At 41.8% G+C, this 20,385-nt stretch overlaps 1 protein-coding gene across 2 annotated transcripts in view; it reads left to right on the top strand.

Moving 5' to 3' along the window:
• Positions 1-20,385, top strand: part of pkp1b (plakophilin 1b) — a 59,670-nt gene that overhangs the window by 29,402 nt on the left and 9,883 nt on the right. For both annotated transcript variants that reach the window (XM_073030411.1, XM_073030410.1), the window contains exons 5-11: positions 773-980; positions 3,269-3,434; positions 6,789-6,906; positions 11,541-11,711; positions 13,773-13,949; positions 14,679-14,832; positions 19,484-19,670. In XM_073030411.1, the coding sequence (XP_072886512.1) occupies positions 773-980; positions 3,269-3,434; positions 6,789-6,906; positions 11,541-11,711; positions 13,773-13,949; positions 14,679-14,832; positions 19,484-19,670 (1,181 nt within the window). The remainder of the gene's footprint in view (positions 1-772; positions 981-3,268; positions 3,435-6,788; positions 6,907-11,540; positions 11,712-13,772; positions 13,950-14,678; positions 14,833-19,483; positions 19,671-20,385) is intronic.

The following is a 20,385-nucleotide window of genomic DNA, read 5'->3' as shown; positions in this document are numbered from 1 at the left end:
TAAGACATAGGAGCAGAATTGGCTCACTGAACCATGGAGGGCTAGATGCAAGCAGAACGTTTCCAAGGGCTGAGAAATAGGAGTTCTTAATCTCAAAAGAGGGTCACCATTTTGGAAACATCTCTGAGAGTGAATGTTTGGAATTCACAAATTTGGAGCAGATCAATAGAAGTCTGAATATTTGAGGAATGAAGGGATATGGGAATAGGGCAGGGAAATGAAAGGTGATCAACTGATCTTGTAGAATGGCAGCATAGTCTGGAGGTGCTGCTTAGCTTACTGTTCGTTTCTCCTGAATTCTAACATTCATCCTTTGGATTTTGTTGTCACTTACTTTCTACTTTCAAGTTTAGTACTCTAATTGTCTACTCGTAAATGTTTAATAATTGTAAGCTCCTTCAGCCAGCATGAAAACCAATGGTTATGGATTATACTCTTCATCATGCATGCCTTTCTCCCTGGAATCGTCTTTCAAACCTGTTTATTTTGTCACCTTGACCTTTGAGATAAAAATTCTCATTCAAAATCTGTCCCTCAAACATTTTAATCCTTGCTTTATGACTATATCCCCTCAAAAACACCATATAAATACAAGTCATTATACATCTGTAATTGATTGTCAGTAGCTTGAAGGTTAAACCAAATCTGGAAATTGCCTTTTAATTCTTAGGCACATAACTTCGAAGCATTCATCTTAAACAACTTGATATGCTGTGTTAATACATAGAACTAATACCCTGACAGATTTAATGAAATATTGTTTTTCTTTCAGATTTACCAATTGGGTGCAATTCCTCAATTAATTAACCTTTTGAAAATCAAAAATACCAATGTTCAGCAGTCAGCATGTGCAGCCCTCCGAAATGCAGTCTTTAAGAATGTCACCAACAAGTTGGAGGTAAAGAAGCACGATGGAATCAAACAAGCACTTCAGCTGCTGAGAGAAACAACTGACCCAGAAACAAAGAAGCAAATAACTGGTATAAACCTCTGTAAAATTTATTGTCCATTTTTAATGCTGTAACTCACAATTCTCCTTTTGAGCATGTATCCCTTTTTCTTCCCTTTTCTCTCGTATTTCTCCCAAACCATCTGCCCAAGCCTCATGCAAATTCCAAGCTGAATCTAATGTCACCTATACTTAAAATTATTGTCTAGAGATATTCACTCAGTTGAAATAGGACAATACGGAACATTATTGATTTCTCACCACAAAACTCTTGGAGGACATTTTCTGCCCTGAGCATCTGGCAGTCTGTGGTTTTATCCACTTTGACCCTATTGGCTGTTAACTTTGATTGTCATGTCTTTCGTCACAAATTCTATATCAGACTGCCACTACCATTGTGTAAGTGGCTAGATTCAGCACGTGCCATTTCTCAGACAATAAAACATCGAGGAGTCCAGGTTTAAATTTGTCACTGTAACTTGCCCAGGCTTTGCCAAGAAGCTTTGAACTTGGGCAAAGCATTTTGCAGATTCTAAACACTGGATCTAATTCATACTAATAGTTCTCAGAGTTAATGGTTTAATGAATGGGTAACATTACACAGCTGGTGGTGTAGTGGCATCAGTACTGGACTTCAAGGCAGATGGTCCAGAGTTCAAACCCAGCTGGGTCCCAAGTTGGGCAGCAGCAGTATCTGTGTGAAAAAAGGCCTGGCAATCTACTTCAGTATCTGTCCATGTGGTCCCCAACACTTGGATTCGACTAAACGACTCAACAGCAATCAATTGGGTGGACCTCTTCTTTGCTTTGTGACATGGTTCTTAAGTGTTGTAAGGCAAATGGAGAGTATCCCACCATGCTCAAACCTTTGTTTTGTAGAAGAGGAATCCGGCGATTCCACGATACAGGGTAGCACCACCCTATCCCACTGCCCACCTGTGATCCCTGTCCGTGGAAAAACAGGCTCTTGGAGCCCTGTTAGCTGAATAACCTGCCACCATCTCAGAATGAGAATGAACTTGTTTAGCAGCTAAAATATTTTTTTCTGATTGTTGATGTGAGTTGTATGAATATTTTAAATAGAGTTGTATCCAGATGACTAGGATAATGTAACACTGGAAAGTAACAACAACATATGTCCATGGTTTAGTCAATCTTGATGCCACTTTTCTGATCTCAGAAGATAGTAAAGCATCTCAAGTATATTCCTGCACATCAGTCTTGCCCTTGGAGTAACTCGTTACATTCCACCAGATCCTCTTCCCCATTTTCTCTGCAATCTAAAACTAACTTCTATTCTTTCTCTTAATCTCACTCTGTTTTGATCAAGGTTCCTGGGCCTGAAAAGTGCAGTATTTCATTTTCCACATTGACACTGTAAATCCAAGGGGCAAGGGACAAGGCACTACCTACACCACGTTTCTATTGCCGTTTTTGATATAGAGTAACTGAAGGAAAACAGGCAAGGCTAGTGATAGGCTGGGTCAAGGTGAGTGGAAGGACATCTGGAGTGAGGCAAATGAAGTTGTATAGGGATGTCTACTAGCTATCTCCTATTCCTGATGGATGTTTTATATTGCTATTAAGGTTGGATCAGAATTAGGTTTAATATCACCGGCATATATCATGAAACTTGTCTTTATGGCAGCAGTACAATGCAATATGTAATAATTTTTTGAAAGGTGTGAATTACAGTATCAGAATCAGACTTTAATCGCCAAGTACCTATGCACATACAAGGAATTTACTTCCGGCAGATGTTGTCTCTCTGCTCATAACAATAATAATGATAAATATAAATGAAAATCTAGATTATACATACAGGTAGTATGTATGTGTATATATACTAAATAAATTAGTGCAAAAATGAAATTAGAAGTGAGGGGTTTATTTGAGGGAAGGGTGACTATCAGCAAATCCTATGAATTGTTAGTGGGTGGGGGTTGCTGTGATCAGGTGATGAGTGGCATGGTGAAGGGTTGCCACAAGGCAGAGAGGCAAGAGACAGCAGGTGTTGAACTCTGGTGCAAAGTTCTGGAACAATTCAGCAGGTCAGAGAGTATAGAGGGAAAGGTTGGGCATCTACAGACACTGCCTGACCTATTGAGTTTTAAACGGATTGCTTGAGCATCAAAAGATTTGCACAACCCTTTGGAACTTATCACTTGGTTGGGTCAAATCGGGCAAAGGATTTGTGCTGTTCTGCAGAATTCCCTGCAAGTGTGGTGTGAAGTAAGGGAGCGATAATGAGGATGGACAACAAAATGTTTTTTTTAAATGTATTCCATATTTAGTATAATTTTTTTTTCTATTTATTAGGACTTCTGTGGAACCTTTCATCGTGTGATGCTATAAAGGACGATCTAATTAAGGACGCCTTACCAGTACTGACTGACTCTGTGATTGTTCCATATGCTTCTCAAGGAGTTAAAAGTCAAGGAACCATGGATTCAGAAATATTTTACAATGCTTCAGGGTGTCTAAGGTATGTTAGCCTTGCACTGGTGCTTGTAAAACAGAGCTCAGAAATTTTTATGGTACCGTTGGTGGAAAAAGAAGAAAAGTTAATGTGTGCAAGTCAAAGACCCTTTGTGAAAATCCTAATAAATTGTCTTAGCCTTGAAGCATTAACAAATCTTCCTCTTTTCCACCAATATTGCTTAACCAGTATAGTGTATTCAGTAATTCTGGTTCTTTATTATAATTTACACCATTAGCAGTTCTTCGATTATATATTTTTTTCAAATGTTCGGTAAGTTGTCAATGTGGGAGCAAGCATTATTTTCATGAAGTATTTTTTGGCTCCCATTCCAATAAGCAGTTTTCTGCCCACACATATAATTATGAGTTTTTGGTTTACAGTTGCCCATCAACCCTAATAACAATCTGTACCTTCCCAGTGTTTTCCACCACATTAGCTGCCAACTACAGTGCCTGAAGTGTTGTGTTAAATTGTATTTTTGATCATTAAATTAAACTGATTGTGATTCATTCACCAACAAGAAAAAATCCGTAGATGCTGGAAATCGAAGGAGCACACACACAATGCTGGAGGAGCTCAGCAGACGCATTTTGTGCGTGATTCAGTTACCAGTGTTTTTGTCTATTTATTGCTAAAAGTGTAAGATGGCATAAGCCATTTGTCATATCAATTGGTTACTCTTTAATTTAAAAATAAATGGTATATGCTACATGTCAAACTATCAAATTTCACAATGGAAGCATCAGGACTTTGGAGAAAGAAGGGTGCTGACCCTGTCAGTTTGATCGGTATGCCTGTGGCTAGTGGAAGCAAATGTGGACGGTATTTGCAGCTCCTTTCTATTCAACAATAGATCAGCATTGGATGAAGGGAGATCAGATCATCTCTTGAGGCTTTTTCTCACCTGTGACATTCATGTGATGGTGTACAGTGAGCATGGTCATCAGTAACACTGTGGCTGAGGAAAATGTAATTAACAGTTTTCAAATAGGTAGTTATTCAACTGGAGTTCTCTAGGCATTGGTTACAGATTTCCCACCTTTGGGCCAAGCCATTTTTAGGTAGAAATCGCTGCAGCATTTCATTTTCAGAATGGCTTTTTCGTTTATTTTCATTCATTTACCTTTCCTCCATTGGCATCTTGGTATTTTTTTGTTTGTGTTTACATTGTTTCTTCTAATTGTGTATAATTTCCATTTGTTATATGATACTAAAGATCATTTCAGTGTTCAGTCGGCCCTCCTTATCCGCGGGTTCCGTATGTGTGGATTCAACCAACCACGGATCAGGAAAACCCAGAAGTTCTCTCTCCAGCACTCGTTGTTTGAGCATGTACAGACTACTCTTTCTTGTCATTATTCCCTAAACAATACAGTATAACAACTATTTACATAGCATTTACATTGTATTAGGTATTATTAGTAATCTAGAAATTACTTAAAAGTACAGGCCCCGTTATGAAGGAGTTCCATTCCTGAGTCCGTCTTTTAAGTCGGATTTGAGGTCGGAACAAGTACCTCCGGTATTATTTAGCATCAGTTAGTCAAACGTTTTTCTTAGTATATAGTACATATTTTACCTTTCTATGCATATGAAACACTTAAGAAACATACGTATTTCAGTAATTAAACCACTGTGTTGCTTAGTAATGATTGTAGCTTTCATTAGGGCAGGGCCTTTCACATGTTCCATTAAAATTGTTCCAATCGTTGACCGACTGTAGCCTAACGCTTTTCCAATGACCGATGGCGTTTCACCTCTTTCCGATCACTTTATTACTTCCACCTTATTTTCAATTGTGATCATGATTATTTTCGTAAACAGAAACACCGCAGATTTAGAGCTGCGCCAGGCCCTAATGTCCACTGCACTGAACATGTTAAATAAGGTCCGGGGTTCCGGTGGGTTCTAAAGACCACTGCCCTGATTCAGGTTAAATAAGGGACTTGAGCATCCATGTTCTTTGTTATCCGCGGGGGGTGGTGGGGGGGTCTCGGAACCAATCCCCCGTGGATAAGGAGGGCAGACTGTACTGCTCTATGTCAAAGTGGAAAGTTGCTCATCTCATTAACTTTTGAAGTCAGTACTGCTTTTTTCTTCACCCTTCCTTTTGCTGATCATATTGACTTCTCTTTTGGTTCTCAGCTACGGTGATGATTCACTTCTATAACTAATCTACCATAGGTTCATTTCAAACAAAGAAAAATGTGTCATGATGTGTGATTGTATAAACATGTTCATTCTTTCATGTTTTAACATGCATCATTAACTGATGTCATACAGAGACAGTCAGCAGCGACCATCAAATCCACATTTTCACTAATCTAACTTTAATCTAAGATTTTATTTTTCTCCATTTTCCTATTCATTGCCATTTAATGTTTTGAAAGCAATTTTAAATTAATCTAACTTAATCTAGTACTGTAGAAGCTTGCAAAGAAAATTGTGTCAAGATGAGACCATCCTCTGGGTGGAGTAGCAATCTTTTGTATTCTGCCTGGGTAGCCACCAACCTGATAGCATGAATATTGATTTCTCCTTCTGGTTTATTCACTACTCTGGCCTCTTGCCTCTTTTCACCTGTTTATCACCTCCTCCTGGGTCATTCCCTCCTTTTTCCTATGGTCCTTTTCAGATTCCTTCTTCTCCAACCCTTTACCTTTACAACCCGCCTGGCGTCACCTAACACCTTCAAGCTATCCTGTTATCTTCCCCCTTCCATTTAGTCCTGAAGAAAGGCCCCGACCCAAAATGTCGGCTATTTATTAATTTCCATAGATGCTGTGTGACCTGCTGAGTTCCTCCAGCATTTTCTGTGTGTTGCTTTGGATCTCCAGCATCTGCAGACTTCCTCACGTCAAAGAAATTAGTTTTTGACATTTGGTGAATTAAACATTCTCAGTCTGTAAACAAATAACATGAAACGCTCTGCATACTCATCCAATCAAGTAGCATCAGTGGAAAAAGAAATATTTATTACTCCAAGTTACCAAATTTGGGAACAGTGATAAAGAAGATTTTAAGATCCATAGAAATAGAGAAGGAAAAATCAAAAAGTGAAGATGATGGGTTTGAAGGAAAGAGGTTAAAAGGCAAGATAGTAAAAGGTGAAGGAGAACAGGAGTAGAGTAAATAAGGAAACTGAAGCTGACCAAATGTATAAATCAGAAGCAAAATCAATTGATGTTACAGGTATGTTCTGCAAAACTTACAAAGCGTTTACCAACAGCCAGACAGAGACACCATAATGTTGGCCCTCTTTCTTCCATTCACCCTGCCTCGCACCACTATCGAACAGTACTGGTCCTGAGCCGTCCCCATTTGGTCTCTGACAGAACTGCATTCATTCCTCTGTAGGAACCTGAGCTCAGCTGGGCAGAGCGGCCGGCAGGAGATGCGAAACACTCCTGGTTTTATTGATGCTCTCATGTCTCATGTTCAAGGATGCCTTGCTGTGGATCAACCTGATGAAAAGGTAACAAAATTAATGTAGATGATTAAATATTATCATAAGGGTAGACGTGTAAATTTTATGATGGAATTACAAAAATGTGACGCAACGTAATAACTGCACCTCTGTTCCAAATGCTTTAGATACTTAAGTGAGGTATTGTGGCGACCCACTTCCTAGCACACTCGAACCGGCTCACAAATAGCCAGCGCGCAGGCACAAAGGCCAGGTCCGCAACAAAGGGACAAAAGCCTGCGGGGGTTTGCGAGTACGTGTCCCTTACAGCATCCGCGCTCGGGGAGGGCAGGATGAGGGAGGCTTTAAAGCAAGGCTGTGAAGTTCGAATAAAATTATCTTTGCAGTTTACCGACTCCGTGTCGTTATTTTAGCGCTGCGTGTAGCACACCGCTACAATTGGTGACCCTGACGGTCCAAACAATTTTTGGACCGGAGGTGACCGACGCCGCATCTGTTCATGCGGTTTCGTTGAAACTGCCAAGCTTCTGGACGCTATGACCTCACCTATGGTTCCAGCAAGCAGAAGCCCAATTCCACGTTCAGCAGATAACCTCAGAGGACACCCATTACTACTACGTGGTGAGCTCCCTCAACCAGGACACAGCGGCCCAGGTTGCAGAGTTCGTACAGTCTCCTCCGGCGGATGACAAGTACACGGAATTCAAAGCCCTGCTCCTAAGGACTTTCGGACTCTCACGGCGCGAGCGGGCTGCCCACTTACTGCACCTGGATGGCTTGGGAGACAGGCCCCCATCGGCTTTAATGAATGAGATGTTGTCTTTGGCCGGCGAACACACACCCTGCCTCATGTTTGAGCAGGCATTCCTGGAGCAGCTGCCCGAGGACATACGCCTGCTGTTGTCCGACACGGATTTCAGCGACCCCCGGAAGGTGGCAACCCGGGCGGACTTGCTGTGGAACGCCAAGAAGGTGAGTGGGGCTTCCATCGCACAGATCACTAGGCCACGCTCCCAGCAGCAGACCAGACCAGGCCCGGCCGCAGAGCCCACTAGCCCCAGAGGCAGGGGTGTGGAGCCCAACAAACACTGGTGTTTCTACCACCAGCGGTGGGGCGCAGAAGCCCATCGTTGTCGTCTGCCCTGCCAGTTCCCGGGAAACACCAGGGCCAGCCACCGCTGATGGCTACAGCGGCTGGCCATCGGGATAGCCTCCTGTATGTGTGGGACAAGAGGTCGAGATGCCATTTTTTTGGTCAACACCGGTGCCGAGATCAGCGTCTTACCTCCGACGAGTTATGACACCCGCAACAGGGCACCGGGTCCCCCCCGAGGGCTGTGAACGGCAGCACGGTAAGAACCTATGGCACCCGTACGGTGCAGCTACAGTTCGGCTCCAGCTGGTTCACGTGGGACTTCACATTGGCCGCCGTAGCCCAACCGCTTCTGGGAGCGGATTTTTTGCGGGCTCACAGCCTGCTGGTCAACCTGCCGAGGCAGAGGCTGGTCCACGCCGAGACCCTCGGCTCCATCACGCTGTCCGACAATGACTTCACCAGAGTCCTGGCGGATTTCCCATCGGTTCTGGCACCGCAGTTCACGGCAGCCATGCCCCGACACGGTGTACAGCACCACATCCTGGCCCAGGGACCACCCCTCCACGCCCGTGCTCGGCGGCTTCCCCCGGACAAGCTCCGACTGGCGAAGGAGGAGTTCAAGAGGATGGAGGAATTGGGGATCATCCGGCGGTCCGACAGCCCATGGGCCTCCCCCCTGCACATGGTGCCCAAACCGACAGGAGGCTGGAGACCATGCGGCAACTACCGCAGGCTGAACGAGGCTACCACACCGGACTGCTACCCTGTGCCACACATTCAGGACTTTGCAGCAAACCTGCACGGTGCACGGATCTTCTCCAAGGTGGACCTCGTCCGGGGATACCATCAAATCCCGATGCATCCGGACGACGTCCCCAAAACCGCTCTCATCACCCAGTTCGGTCTTTTCGAGTTCCTCCGCATGCCGTTCGGCCTGAAAAATGCCGCACAGACGTTCCAGCGGTTAATGGAAGCGGTGGGACGCGACCTGGACTGATTGCCACCTGGGTATCTCGCTTTGGTGTACCAGCCCACATTACCTCCGACAGAGGCGCCCAGTTCACCTCCAGCCTGTGGTCTGCTATGGCCAACCTTTTGGGGACACAGCTGCACCACACCACTGCCTACCACCCACAATCGAACGGACTAGTGGAGCGTTTCCACCGTCACCTGAAGTCGGCTCTCATGGCCCGCCTGCGAGGAGCTAACTGGGCGGACGAGCTTCCCTGGGTCCTACTCGGCATCCGCACGGTGCCCAACGACAATCTGCACGCCTCGTCGGCCGAGTTGATGTACGGTGCACCCCTGGTCATCCCCGGGGAGTTCATACCAGCCCCAAGGGGGCAAAAGGAAGAACCCGCAGCAGTCCTGGGCAGACTACGCGAGAGGCTCGGTGACCTGGCCCCTATACCCACTTCACAGCATGGGCAGAACCCGGCCTGCGCACCCAAAGAACTGCAGAACTGTAAGTTTGTATTTGTACGACAGGGCGGGCATCGGCCACCACTGCAGTGGCCCTACGAGGGGCCGTTCACGGTGCTCAGGAACAACAGGTCCACGTTCGTGCTGGACGTTGGGGGGAGAGAGGAGGTTTTCATGGTGGACCGACTCAAACCGGCCCATGTAGACCTGGCGCAACCGGTCGAGTTTCCGGCACCGCGGCGCAGAGGCAGACCTCCCAAACAGGGTCCGGCCCAGACTGTGGACATTGGGGGGGTGTATCGCCGGTTCTGGGGGGGGGGGGGGGGTTATGTGGCGACCCACTTCCTAGTGCACTCGAACCGGCTCACGCCGGCATAAAGGCCAGGTCCGCAACAAAGGGACAAAAGCCTGCAGGGGTTTGTGAGTACATGTCCCTTAGAGCATCCGCGCCCGGGGAGGGCGGGATGAGGGAGGCTTTAAAGCAAGGCTGTGAAGTTCGAATAAAATTATCTTTGATTGCAGTTTACTGACTCCGTGTCGTTATTTTAGCGCTGCGTGTAGCACACCGCTACAGTATTTAAGTTACTTTGCCTTTATTCTTCAATTTTCATCCCAGTTCTGCTGTGGAGAAAACAACTTTCTTTCATGTTTGCTACTTTAATATGTTATGCAATACTAAGAGCGGGAAAGGACAGATGGTTTAAAAAAAAACTAGAATCAGAGTTGGGCATAAGCCGTGAAATTTGTTGTTTTGCAGTAGCAGTACATGGTAAAAACTATAAATCACTATAAGCATCTATATAAAATTAAATTGTGTCAGTAGTGTTTATGGGTTCCTTGTCCGTTCATAAGTCTGATGGCAGAGGGGAAGAGGCTGTTCCTAGAATGCTGAGTGTGTCTCTTCAGCTCCTGTGCCACCACCTTGATAGCGGCAATGAGAAGAATGCATGTCTGGGGTGATGGATGTTGCATTTTTTTTCAATCATCATCTTTTGAAGGTGTCCTCAATGCTGGGGAGGCTAACACCCATGATGGAGCTGGCTGAGCCAAGGACTTTGTGCAGTTTTTACCAATCCTGTGCAGTTGCGCCTCTGTGCCAGATGGTGATGCAACCAGTTAGAATGCTGTCTGTGATACATCCGTAGAAATTTGTAGGTGTCTTTGGTAATATATGATTTCTCCTCAAATTTCTCATGAAATATAGTGGCGGTCTTGCCTTTAATTCCATCAATATCTTAGGCCCTGGAAAGACAATCAGAGATGTTGATGCCCAGGAATTTGGAAACCACTCCTTCCACTACTGATCTCTCTATGACGACTGGTGTGTGTTCCCTAGACATCCCTTTCTTGAAGTCCACAATCAATTCCTTGGTCTTGCTGATATTGAGTACAAGGTTGTTGCAATCTACACTGACTGTGGTCTCCTTGTGAGGAAGTCAAGGATCCAGTTGCAGGGGGAGGTACAGAGGCCCAGTTTTGGAACTTGTTGATTGGAACTGTTTGACAAAGTATCTGTAATTAAATGCATCTATCTTTAAAATACCTTGAAAATATGTTGTAATATGCATAATACTAAACAATATTATGTACTTCAACTCTGCTCAATTACTGGCTGTCATGAAAATGTAGTGAATCTTATAAACGGGAAAACGGATGGTTGTTATTTACTTCATAATTAAAGTAATTGCAACTTCGTTTTTTTTTAATTGACTTGATACCTGCTGCTCAGATTAAACTTGGAACTCCTGGTGGTAACAAAGCTTGCAACGTGCATAGCTAGATATGTTGCTGACAGTTTTAATGTAAATCTATGTTAATGAGTATTTTTTTCAATTGGCTTTATCATTTAGTCAAATCTTACTGTTTGTCCTTCAGCATTGTTAATATGCTTTTAATTGACAAAATGTGGGCACCTCCTTCAAAGAATTATTTTATGGAAATGTGTTTTTGGACAGTGATTTTTGATTTTGTTTTTAACACCTCCATTTCTCAAAGTCTTGGATTACTTACAATTTAACAATAATGCTTTACTATTGTATATGTAGATATAATTTGGCTGATTTGTTTTGTTGTTTCTTTTATTAATGCTGGGTTACCAGCTTAAACATCAAAAGAAGTTGCTTGTTTATGCTGACTCTATTGCATCATATTTTACTTCTCCCAGTCCGTTGAAAACTGTGTCTGTATCCTCCACAACCTCTCGTATCACTTGGATTCAGAAGTCCCAAGTGCATTTGCCCATCTCAGTGAGCAGGGGGATGTGCATCTCACCAAAAAGATGTCAAAGAAGTCTTCTGTAGGCTGTTTTACTCCAGGAGCAGAGCATTTTGAGGAGGTAACTATTTCTTTGACAACTTAGCAGGGAGCTCATTTGTTTGGATACCAGGTGTCAACGTGTATGAAACTTGGCTCTTGATGTTAGAAACTTAGAAAACCTACAGCACAATATGGACCCTTCAGCCACAATGCTGTGCCAAAGCTCTACTTACTTTAGAAATCACCCAGGGTTACCCATAGCCCTCTATTTTCCTAAGCTCCATGTACCTATCCAGGAGACAGACAGACATACTTTATTGATCCTGAGGGGAAATTGGGTTTCGTTACAGCCACACCAACCAAGAACAGTGAAGAAATATAGCAATATAAAACCATAAATAATTAAATAATAATAAGTTAATCATGCCAAGTGGAAATAAGTCCAGGACCAGCCTATTGGCTCAGAGTGTCTGATACTCCGAGGGAGGAGTTGTAAAGTTTGATGGCCACAGGTAGGAATGACTTTCTATGACGCTCAGTGTTACATCTCGGTGGAATGAGTCTCTGGCTGAATGTACTCCTGTGCCTAACCAGTACATTATGGAGAGGATGGGATTCATTGTCCAAGATGGCATGCAACTTGGACAGCATCCTCTTTTCAGACACCACCATCAGAGAGTCCAGTTCCACCCCCACAACATCATTGGCCTTACGAATGGGTTTGTTGATTCTGTTGGTGTCTGCTACCCTCAGCCTGCTGCCCCAGCAAACAACAGCAAACATGATAGCACTGGCCACCACAGCCTCATAGAACATCCTCATTATCTTCCGGCAGATGCTGAAGGACCTCAGTCTCCTCAGGAAGTAGAGATGGCTCTGACCCTTCTTGTAGACAGCCTCAGTGTTCTTTGACCAGTCCAGTTTCTTGTCCATTCGTATCCCCAGGTATTTGTAATCCTCCTCCATGTCCACACTGACCCCTTGGATGGAAACAGGGGTCACCGGTGCCTTAGCCTTTAGTCTCTTAAAAGACCCTATTGTATCTGCCTCCACCAATGTCGCCGACAGCCCATTCCATGTGCTCACCACTCTCTGCGATTTTTTTTTTTTTTTTTTTTTTTTTTTTTTTTTTTTTTTTTTTTTTTAAATCTACTCTGTACCTGCTTCCAGCCACCTTAAATTTGTGCCCCCTCATGCTAGCCATTTCATCCCTAGGAAAGAGCCTTTGACTATTCACACGATTAATGCCTCTCATCGTCTTATACACTTACGTTATAAATCTTACGTTAGTTATCTCTCTTGCATATTTGGTTTTGATTTCAGTGACATGTTCAGAAAAGTGAATTTAGCTGGTACTCCCTGTAACTGGTACATGCATTGAGCAGTAGTGACCAAAGGAAAATTTCTCCTCCTTTAATTTTTTTTTCATAAGTTGTTTAATTGTGATTTGCACTGAGGCATAATCATGTCAAATTGTCCATTTGGGCCTGAAATGAGATGTATCCTCTTTAGTGAGGGCCATAAGCATTTATTAGCTCTGTGGGGTGATGGACAGTCAGTCAGTGAGTTCCCTCAAGATAGAGATTAATGGATTTCTGATTATTAAAGGTATCAGGAGGTGTGAAAATTGTGCTGAATAGTAGCCTTAATGGAGATCAGCCATGATTTTGTTGAATGTAAAGTTGGCTCAAAGGACATCTTGAATAATTTAAATTCAGAAGTCACAAGTGTATTTTTCCACCTCCAGAAAGAATGGGAATGTGCTGCAGAATGGTAGATCATGTCCTTTATTTTTCTCTATTTAGTTTTTAAGTGTGTGCTATGGTAGAAAGCTGGATAAGCAGTGAAAGAATCTACTTAAAATTTTATTTTCAGTATATTGGAATATTTAGTTTCATGCAACATTCTTTAATGTTGATAGGTTTGAATTTAGTTTCTAATTCAAGTTATGCTATTAGCTCATCAGAATACAGAGAAGTTGGGCAGTAATTTTCACTTTTAAAGTGAGTTTTAATTTAGGATTTGCAGGTCATATTTGTGTTACAGATCATTGGCCTCAAAAGAACTAATCTATGACCAGCCTCTAGTTTTTTAATGGTTAACATTATTCTTTTGTAATCATTTTCTCTTTGTTCCACAGGCAGACTTATGTAATATGTATTTCACTCAAGAGGATGCCAATCCCAAAGGAGTTAACAGCCTCTTCCATTCGAAAGCAGTTAAAATGTATGCTTCGCTGTTGGACAAATCCAAGTCTGACGCAACGTTGGAAGCCTCTGCTGGAGCTCTGCAGAATCTGACAGCCGGCAACAAAGTGGTACAGAACATTATTCAGAGGGAAGGGGTGCCCCACCTGAAGCCCCTTCTACATTAACTTCCTCCAGCAACGGCGCATAGCCACTATGTGTATCGTTTCCAGAGTACACTACAGTTACTTCCCAGGCTATTCCAATGGCACCTGTCCAAGCCATAACCTTGAACATGGTGAAGGGCAGCAGGAGCATAAGAGCACCAGAACTTCTAGGTTTCCCCCTAATTCCACATCATTCCGACTTGGACATTATTACCTGTTCTTCATTGGGTCCCAATATCACCATAGGAGTAACTTCACTGGTAGGATTGCAGTGGTGCAAGATGGTGATTCACCACTGCCTTCTCAGGGGCAATCAGGGATAGACTGTAAATACTGTTGAGGTGCTCAGGTCTTGCAAACTAAATTTCAAAAGCATGGTTAGTAAGAAATTGTTGTTTAATATACTGTGTAAAAGGAGTTGCATCATCAATTGATCCATTATACTATACCTGGAACTAAATCCACCATTAGCTGGGTGTTCTTCCTAAAATAACAATAATCTAGTGTAAACTGAGGCAAGTTAAAACTAGCGAAATCACTGACGGCAAAAAAAAGCTTTCTTAATCATTTAAAACAAAGAAGCGTTTTAAACTTAGTAATAATTTTCACCTCAGCAAATGTGAACATTATGCCAGTATGTTAGATTCAGCCTGTTTGCAGAATTGTGAAAGTATTTCCTTTGCTTTTCTGCAGTTGTCCTATCTGATGAGTTCGGCATTAGTGGACGGAGAGAAGGCAAGTCCGCAGGTGGCAAAGCTTCTCCATTCTGGGAATACAGACCTACAGAAGACAGCAGTTTTATTGCTGAATAACCTTACACGGCACAGTAATCTCCAGCCACAATTGGGTAAGGCAGGTGCTTAAACTTTCTCTGAAACAAGGCAATTGGTTGTATATTCAACTAAAACTGTGGTAATGATCACCCTCGAGTGACCAATAAGATGTGCTGTAGGAACAGAATTGGGCCCTTCACCCCAACAGGTCTGGTCTGCTTTTTAATCATTACTGATTTATTTTCCCTCTAAACCCATTCTGCATTCTTCCCGTCACGTTGGGTGTCTTTACTATTCAAGAACCTATCACCGTCCACTTTAAATGTACCCAATGACTTGTCCTCATTGTGGCAGTGAATTGCACGGGTTCATCTCCCCTAGCTAATGATATTCCTCCTCATCTTGGTTCTAAAGGGACATCTTTGTATTCTGAGGCTGTGCCTTTTGGCCCCAGCCTCGCCCGCTGTTAGAAATATCCTCTCCATGTCCATTCTATTAGATATCTCGATAGCCAGTGGGCTTCAATGGGAATCCCCCTCAGTTTTCTAGTGAGTACAGGCCTAGAGCCAACAAATGCTCCTCCTACATTAACCCTTTAATTCCCAGGGTCATTCTCATAAACCCTCTCTGGACCTTCTGCAATGCCAGCACATCCTTTGATAATGGGCTGATTCCTTAGATACTGCTCACAATGCTTCAAATGCAGTCTGACCCATTAAACCTCAGCATTACATCCATTCTTTTGTATTCTAGCCCTCTCAAAAATAAATGCTAACGTTGCATTTGCCGTCCTTACGACCAACTCAACCTGCAGGTTAACTTTTAAGGACCCCTACACTAGGACTCCCAGGTCCCTATGAACCTCCAGTTTCTGAAATTGCTCCCCATTTGTTTGAAACTCGTTCATCACTGCAGACTTAACGCTTCCTCAACACCTCCTGTCCCCCCTCCTATCTTTGTAACTCTGCGGAGTCGGTCACAAAGCCCTAAACTCCATTATCCATATCATGAACACGAAAAGTAATGGATCCAACATGGACTCCTATGGAATGCCACTAGTCACTGGCAGCTAACCACAAAAGGCCCCCTTTATTCCCAGTCTTTGCCTTCTGCCAGTCAGCAAATTTTCTGCCCATGCCGCTAGCTTTCCTGTAAAACCCTGGGCTCTTGTCATTTGTAGTATCCTCATGTGCAGCACTTCGTCAAAAGCCCTCTTAAAAATACAAGTAAACAACGTCTTCTGACTCTCCTTTGTCTATCCAACCTTTTATTTTCTGAAGTAATTCCAACAGCTGTATCAGGCAAGATTTCTCATTAGGAAAACCATGCTGACTTTGGCCTATTTTATCTTGCACCCACAAGTACGCCCAAAACATCATTCTTAGCAATAGATTCATAACATGCTGCCAACACTGAGGTCAGGCTAACTGACATATAATTTCCTGTCTTTTGCATACATCCCTTCTTAAATGGTAGAATGGCATTTGTGATTTCCCCCCCCCCCCCCCAATCCTCTGGAACCATTCTAGAACCCAGTGATTCTTGAAAATCACTAGAAAAGCCTCCACAATATCTTCAGTTACCACCTTCAGAAGCCTGGAGTGTGGTCCATTTGGTTCAGGTGACTTATCTACCTTCAGATCTTTGTTTCCCGAGCACCGTCATTTAAAAAGCAGCTACACTCACTTCTGTCCTGACACGCTTGAATTTCTGGCAAGCTGCTGGTATCTTCCACAATGAAGAATAATGCAAAATACTTAATTTAGTTCATCTGCTATTCTTTTGTGCAACATCACTATCTCTCTAGTGTTATTTTGGAAACGTGAAATGTCTACACTTACCTGCCTTTTAATATATCTGGAAAAGAAACTTTTGGTGTCCTCTTTTATATTATTGGCTAGCTTATCTTCATGTTTAATCTTTTTTCTTTCTGACTTTTTAGTTGCTTTCTGTTGGTTTTTAAAAGCTTTTCAATTCTCTTGCTTCTCACTCATTTTTTGCTATAATGGCATGCCCTCTTTTCCTTTAATACTATCTTTGACTTCCCTTTTGTGCCATGATTATAAAGGGAATCTTCACCCTTCCTTTATAAAGTTTCTGCTTTGGCATGGACCAATTTATATCTTCTGAATTACTCGCAGAAACTTCAACCACTGTTGTTCTACGGTGATCTCTGCTCATATCCCATTTCTTATACCTTTGGTCATCTTCTCTCTCATGCCTCTGTATTTCCCTTTTACTCCGCTGCAATACCAAAATAATAACTTAGTTTCTCCCTCTCAAACTGCAGGGTGAACTATATCATATTATGATCATTCTCTCCTAAGGGTTCCTTTACCTTAATCTCCCTAATCTAATCTGATTCGTTACACAATGCCCAATCTTGAATAGCCTTTCCGTAGTGGCCTCTACCACTGGCTGCTTTTTATAATAAAAAAACACCAACAACAACATCTTGAAGGCATTCTACAAATTCTTTCTCTTGGGATTCTTCACCAACCTGGATCCTCCAAGACCATTGCAACATTGTTCTTTATTTTTAAAAACATACCTGTTCTATCTCCTGTTGTCATTTGTGTTCTACATCCTGGCTAATGTTTAGAAGCCTGTACGTAACTCCTATCAGGGTCTTTGTGCCTTTGCAGTTGCTTAACTCTACCCACAAGGGGTTCTACATATTCTGATCCTATGTTTACTACTTTCTCAAGTTTTGATTTGTTTTCACCAACAAAGCAACCCCACTCCCTCTGTCCACCTGCCTGCCCTTTCAATATGATGTGTTTCATTGGATATTAAGCTCCCAACTGTGATCTTCATTCAGCCACATCTCAGTGGTGCCCACAAAATGATACCTGAGCTATGAGATAATATGCTTTTATATACTGCATGCATTCAAATATAACACTTCCAGTCTGGTACTCGCCACTCTCATCAGTTCAATTTTGTCTTTGCTGCCTGATATTAAATTCTTATCCCTTTCTCAACTTCTTCTCCTAGTCTTTTTCCTGGAGACTTCAGTAATTCTTTTGCATTCTGCTTCCCTTTAATTTAACCATACTCTTCCAAGCTGTTCCAGTGCCTTGCCACTTAGTTTTTGGAAGACATGTCCATAGCCTTCAATATGTGCTTTGCCAGGACCATGGTCACGGCATGGTTCAATTTGAGTCCATCCCATGGGAACAGCTCCCTCTTTCCCCAATACCGGTGCTGATACCCCACAAATTCAAGCCCACTTTTCCCGCACCAATCTCTGAGCCACACATTTAGCTCTCTGACCTTGCTAACTTTGTGCCAATTTGCATGTGGCGCAAGTAACAATTACCTTGACTGCTTCCTCAGAGAAAGGGAAGTAACAGGTTGTTATGAGGGTGACTCAGTGGTGATGTGGTTAGCATTGCTGACTCCCAGTTGTAGATCCCAGAGTTTGATGCTGACTCTGGGAGGCATTTGTATGTTCTTTCCGTGACTCTGTGGTTTCCTCCCATGTGCTAAAGATTTGCTGGTCGGTAAGTTGATTGACCATTATAATTTGCCCCTAGTGTAAGTGGTTGGTAGAAGTGGGAATTAATAGCATGTGAGAGAAAAGTTTGCAGGATAATAAATGCAGGGTTTCCCTGGTAGAGTCAATGGGCAAATCACCTCCTTCAATGTAATTATGAAATATGATTTCAATATAGTTATCTTCAATATGTAAATAATTTCAGTTGGATCTCGTATCATAGTGAATAGTTGGTTATGATTTGATGCTATTTAATTCAGCAATTGTTCAGTGTTTGTAGTGATTTGTATGCTTAGATAATTATAGTAATGATCTAGAGAGTTGGAGAAAATGACGAATTACAAACAGGAGGTATTGATAATTAGAATGAAACTCAATTGATACAAATTTAAGGATGTTAAATTTACCAGACCTGTAAATTGACAACAAAAAATATCATGCATAAAGTTATAATCAAAAGAATGAAGTCATGTCATATAACAAAATAAAACTGATTAATTAGAAATACACATTCAGAATATAGAGTATAATCCTGAAGAATATGAGGCAATTGATTTTGGAGATGTACCATCAGAAGGGACAAATATGAAAGAAAGAGAAGAACCCACAGGATCAGAAATAAGGGTTTGCACTAAAATAGTCGGATGTTAAAAGTTTGTAGCTAAATCAGTGAATGGAAGATTTTGGTTTTCTGAAGGTCCTTTTCTTAGGAGTTCAGATAACATGGAAATTGGTTCTTCAAGATTTGAATCTCCACATATACTGGAAGGAAGTAGAACTCCACGCGTGATGAGGACTGAGATCTCTAGATACAAATTAATAAACACTTGCTTGTCCTCTCATGTTTTCAATGTATAATAATAAACTTGACATGTCAGTTGGTATCTGCAGAGAGAAAATGATTTAATCTTTTATTGCAATGATCTTTCACCAGAACTTCATTGAATGCAACTCTTTAACAATTAACAAATTCAAGCTTCTTCAATATTGCTGGCAGAGAAGGAGATAGATGCATCTAACCGTATTGTAATTTTTAAAACAATAAGATTTTACTAGAATAGCCACTCAATATGTCGATAGGAAATGCACGGATGTAAGCATTGGGTGATATTTTTAAGAAAGTAGCAGAATACTGTAAATTTACTTTAGAAAAATATTAACTGAGTTTAATATATGTATAGTCCTAAAAAGTAAAATAAATACTTAAGTTTTAAAACTTTTCTTAGCTTCTCAGACGCTACCAGGGTTAGCACGGCTTCTTCCTAGTGGAGGCAATAGTACAGCTCCTTCAGATGACACCATCGCTTCTGCCTGTAACATTATGCGAAATCTGATTCCTAATAACACCAGCTTGGCAAAAACAGTGCTTCAGGGTTCTATGTTGAGAAATCTGATGAATCTCAGCAAATCCAGGTACATTTCTTTCAATATTTGTCAGAGATTTTACTGTTTAACCTTTTAAAATTGCTGTTAAAACTTTTCATTGTTTCATTGCCTATTAATAGTTTCTAAATATAATGTCTTATCTAAAGTAGTGAAGGAATTGAAATATAAAATAACAAATATTCATGCACAGGTATCTACAATAACATTTTAAGCTTGGCTATTGAAGTTGAGCAAAATGAAAGTTTACATAATGTCATTTTACTGAATTGTCAAATAAATTTAGAATCCAACATCTGCCACACTGAACCAGAAGTTATCTCTAATAATTTTTGTATCTTCTTCATAATTCTCCTCTTTTATTTAATTTTTTTATCCTTTTTTGAGCCTCTTTCCTGAGGGATCTTGCTGGACATTATGACACTGAAGCTAGATTTCTGATTATTTACAAATAGTAACTGAAATCACCTAATTCGTTCACAAACAAGAGAAAATCACTAGATGCTGGAAATGCAAAGCAACACACACATTTTGATAGTATTTATTCATATTTTAAAAATAAAGGAAGTGTAGATGCTGGAAATTTAAAATAAAATCAGAAAATGTTGGAAATAGTCAGTTAACCTGAAATGCTAACTCTGTTTCACTTTCTGCAGATGATGCCTGACCTGCTATTTGCAGCATTTTCTGTTTTTGTTTTTGAAATTTTCAAGTTCTACAAAACTGAAATTAATTCATCTTGCTT

This window comes from Hemitrygon akajei, chromosome 27 (genome assembly GCF_048418815.1).
Source record: "Hemitrygon akajei chromosome 27, sHemAka1.3, whole genome shotgun sequence".
NCBI classification, from domain to species: Eukaryota; Metazoa; Chordata; class Chondrichthyes; order Myliobatiformes; family Dasyatidae; genus Hemitrygon; species Hemitrygon akajei.
The sequence above is the reverse complement of the archived record's forward strand: the minus strand, read 5'-3'. Positions and strand labels throughout refer to the sequence as shown.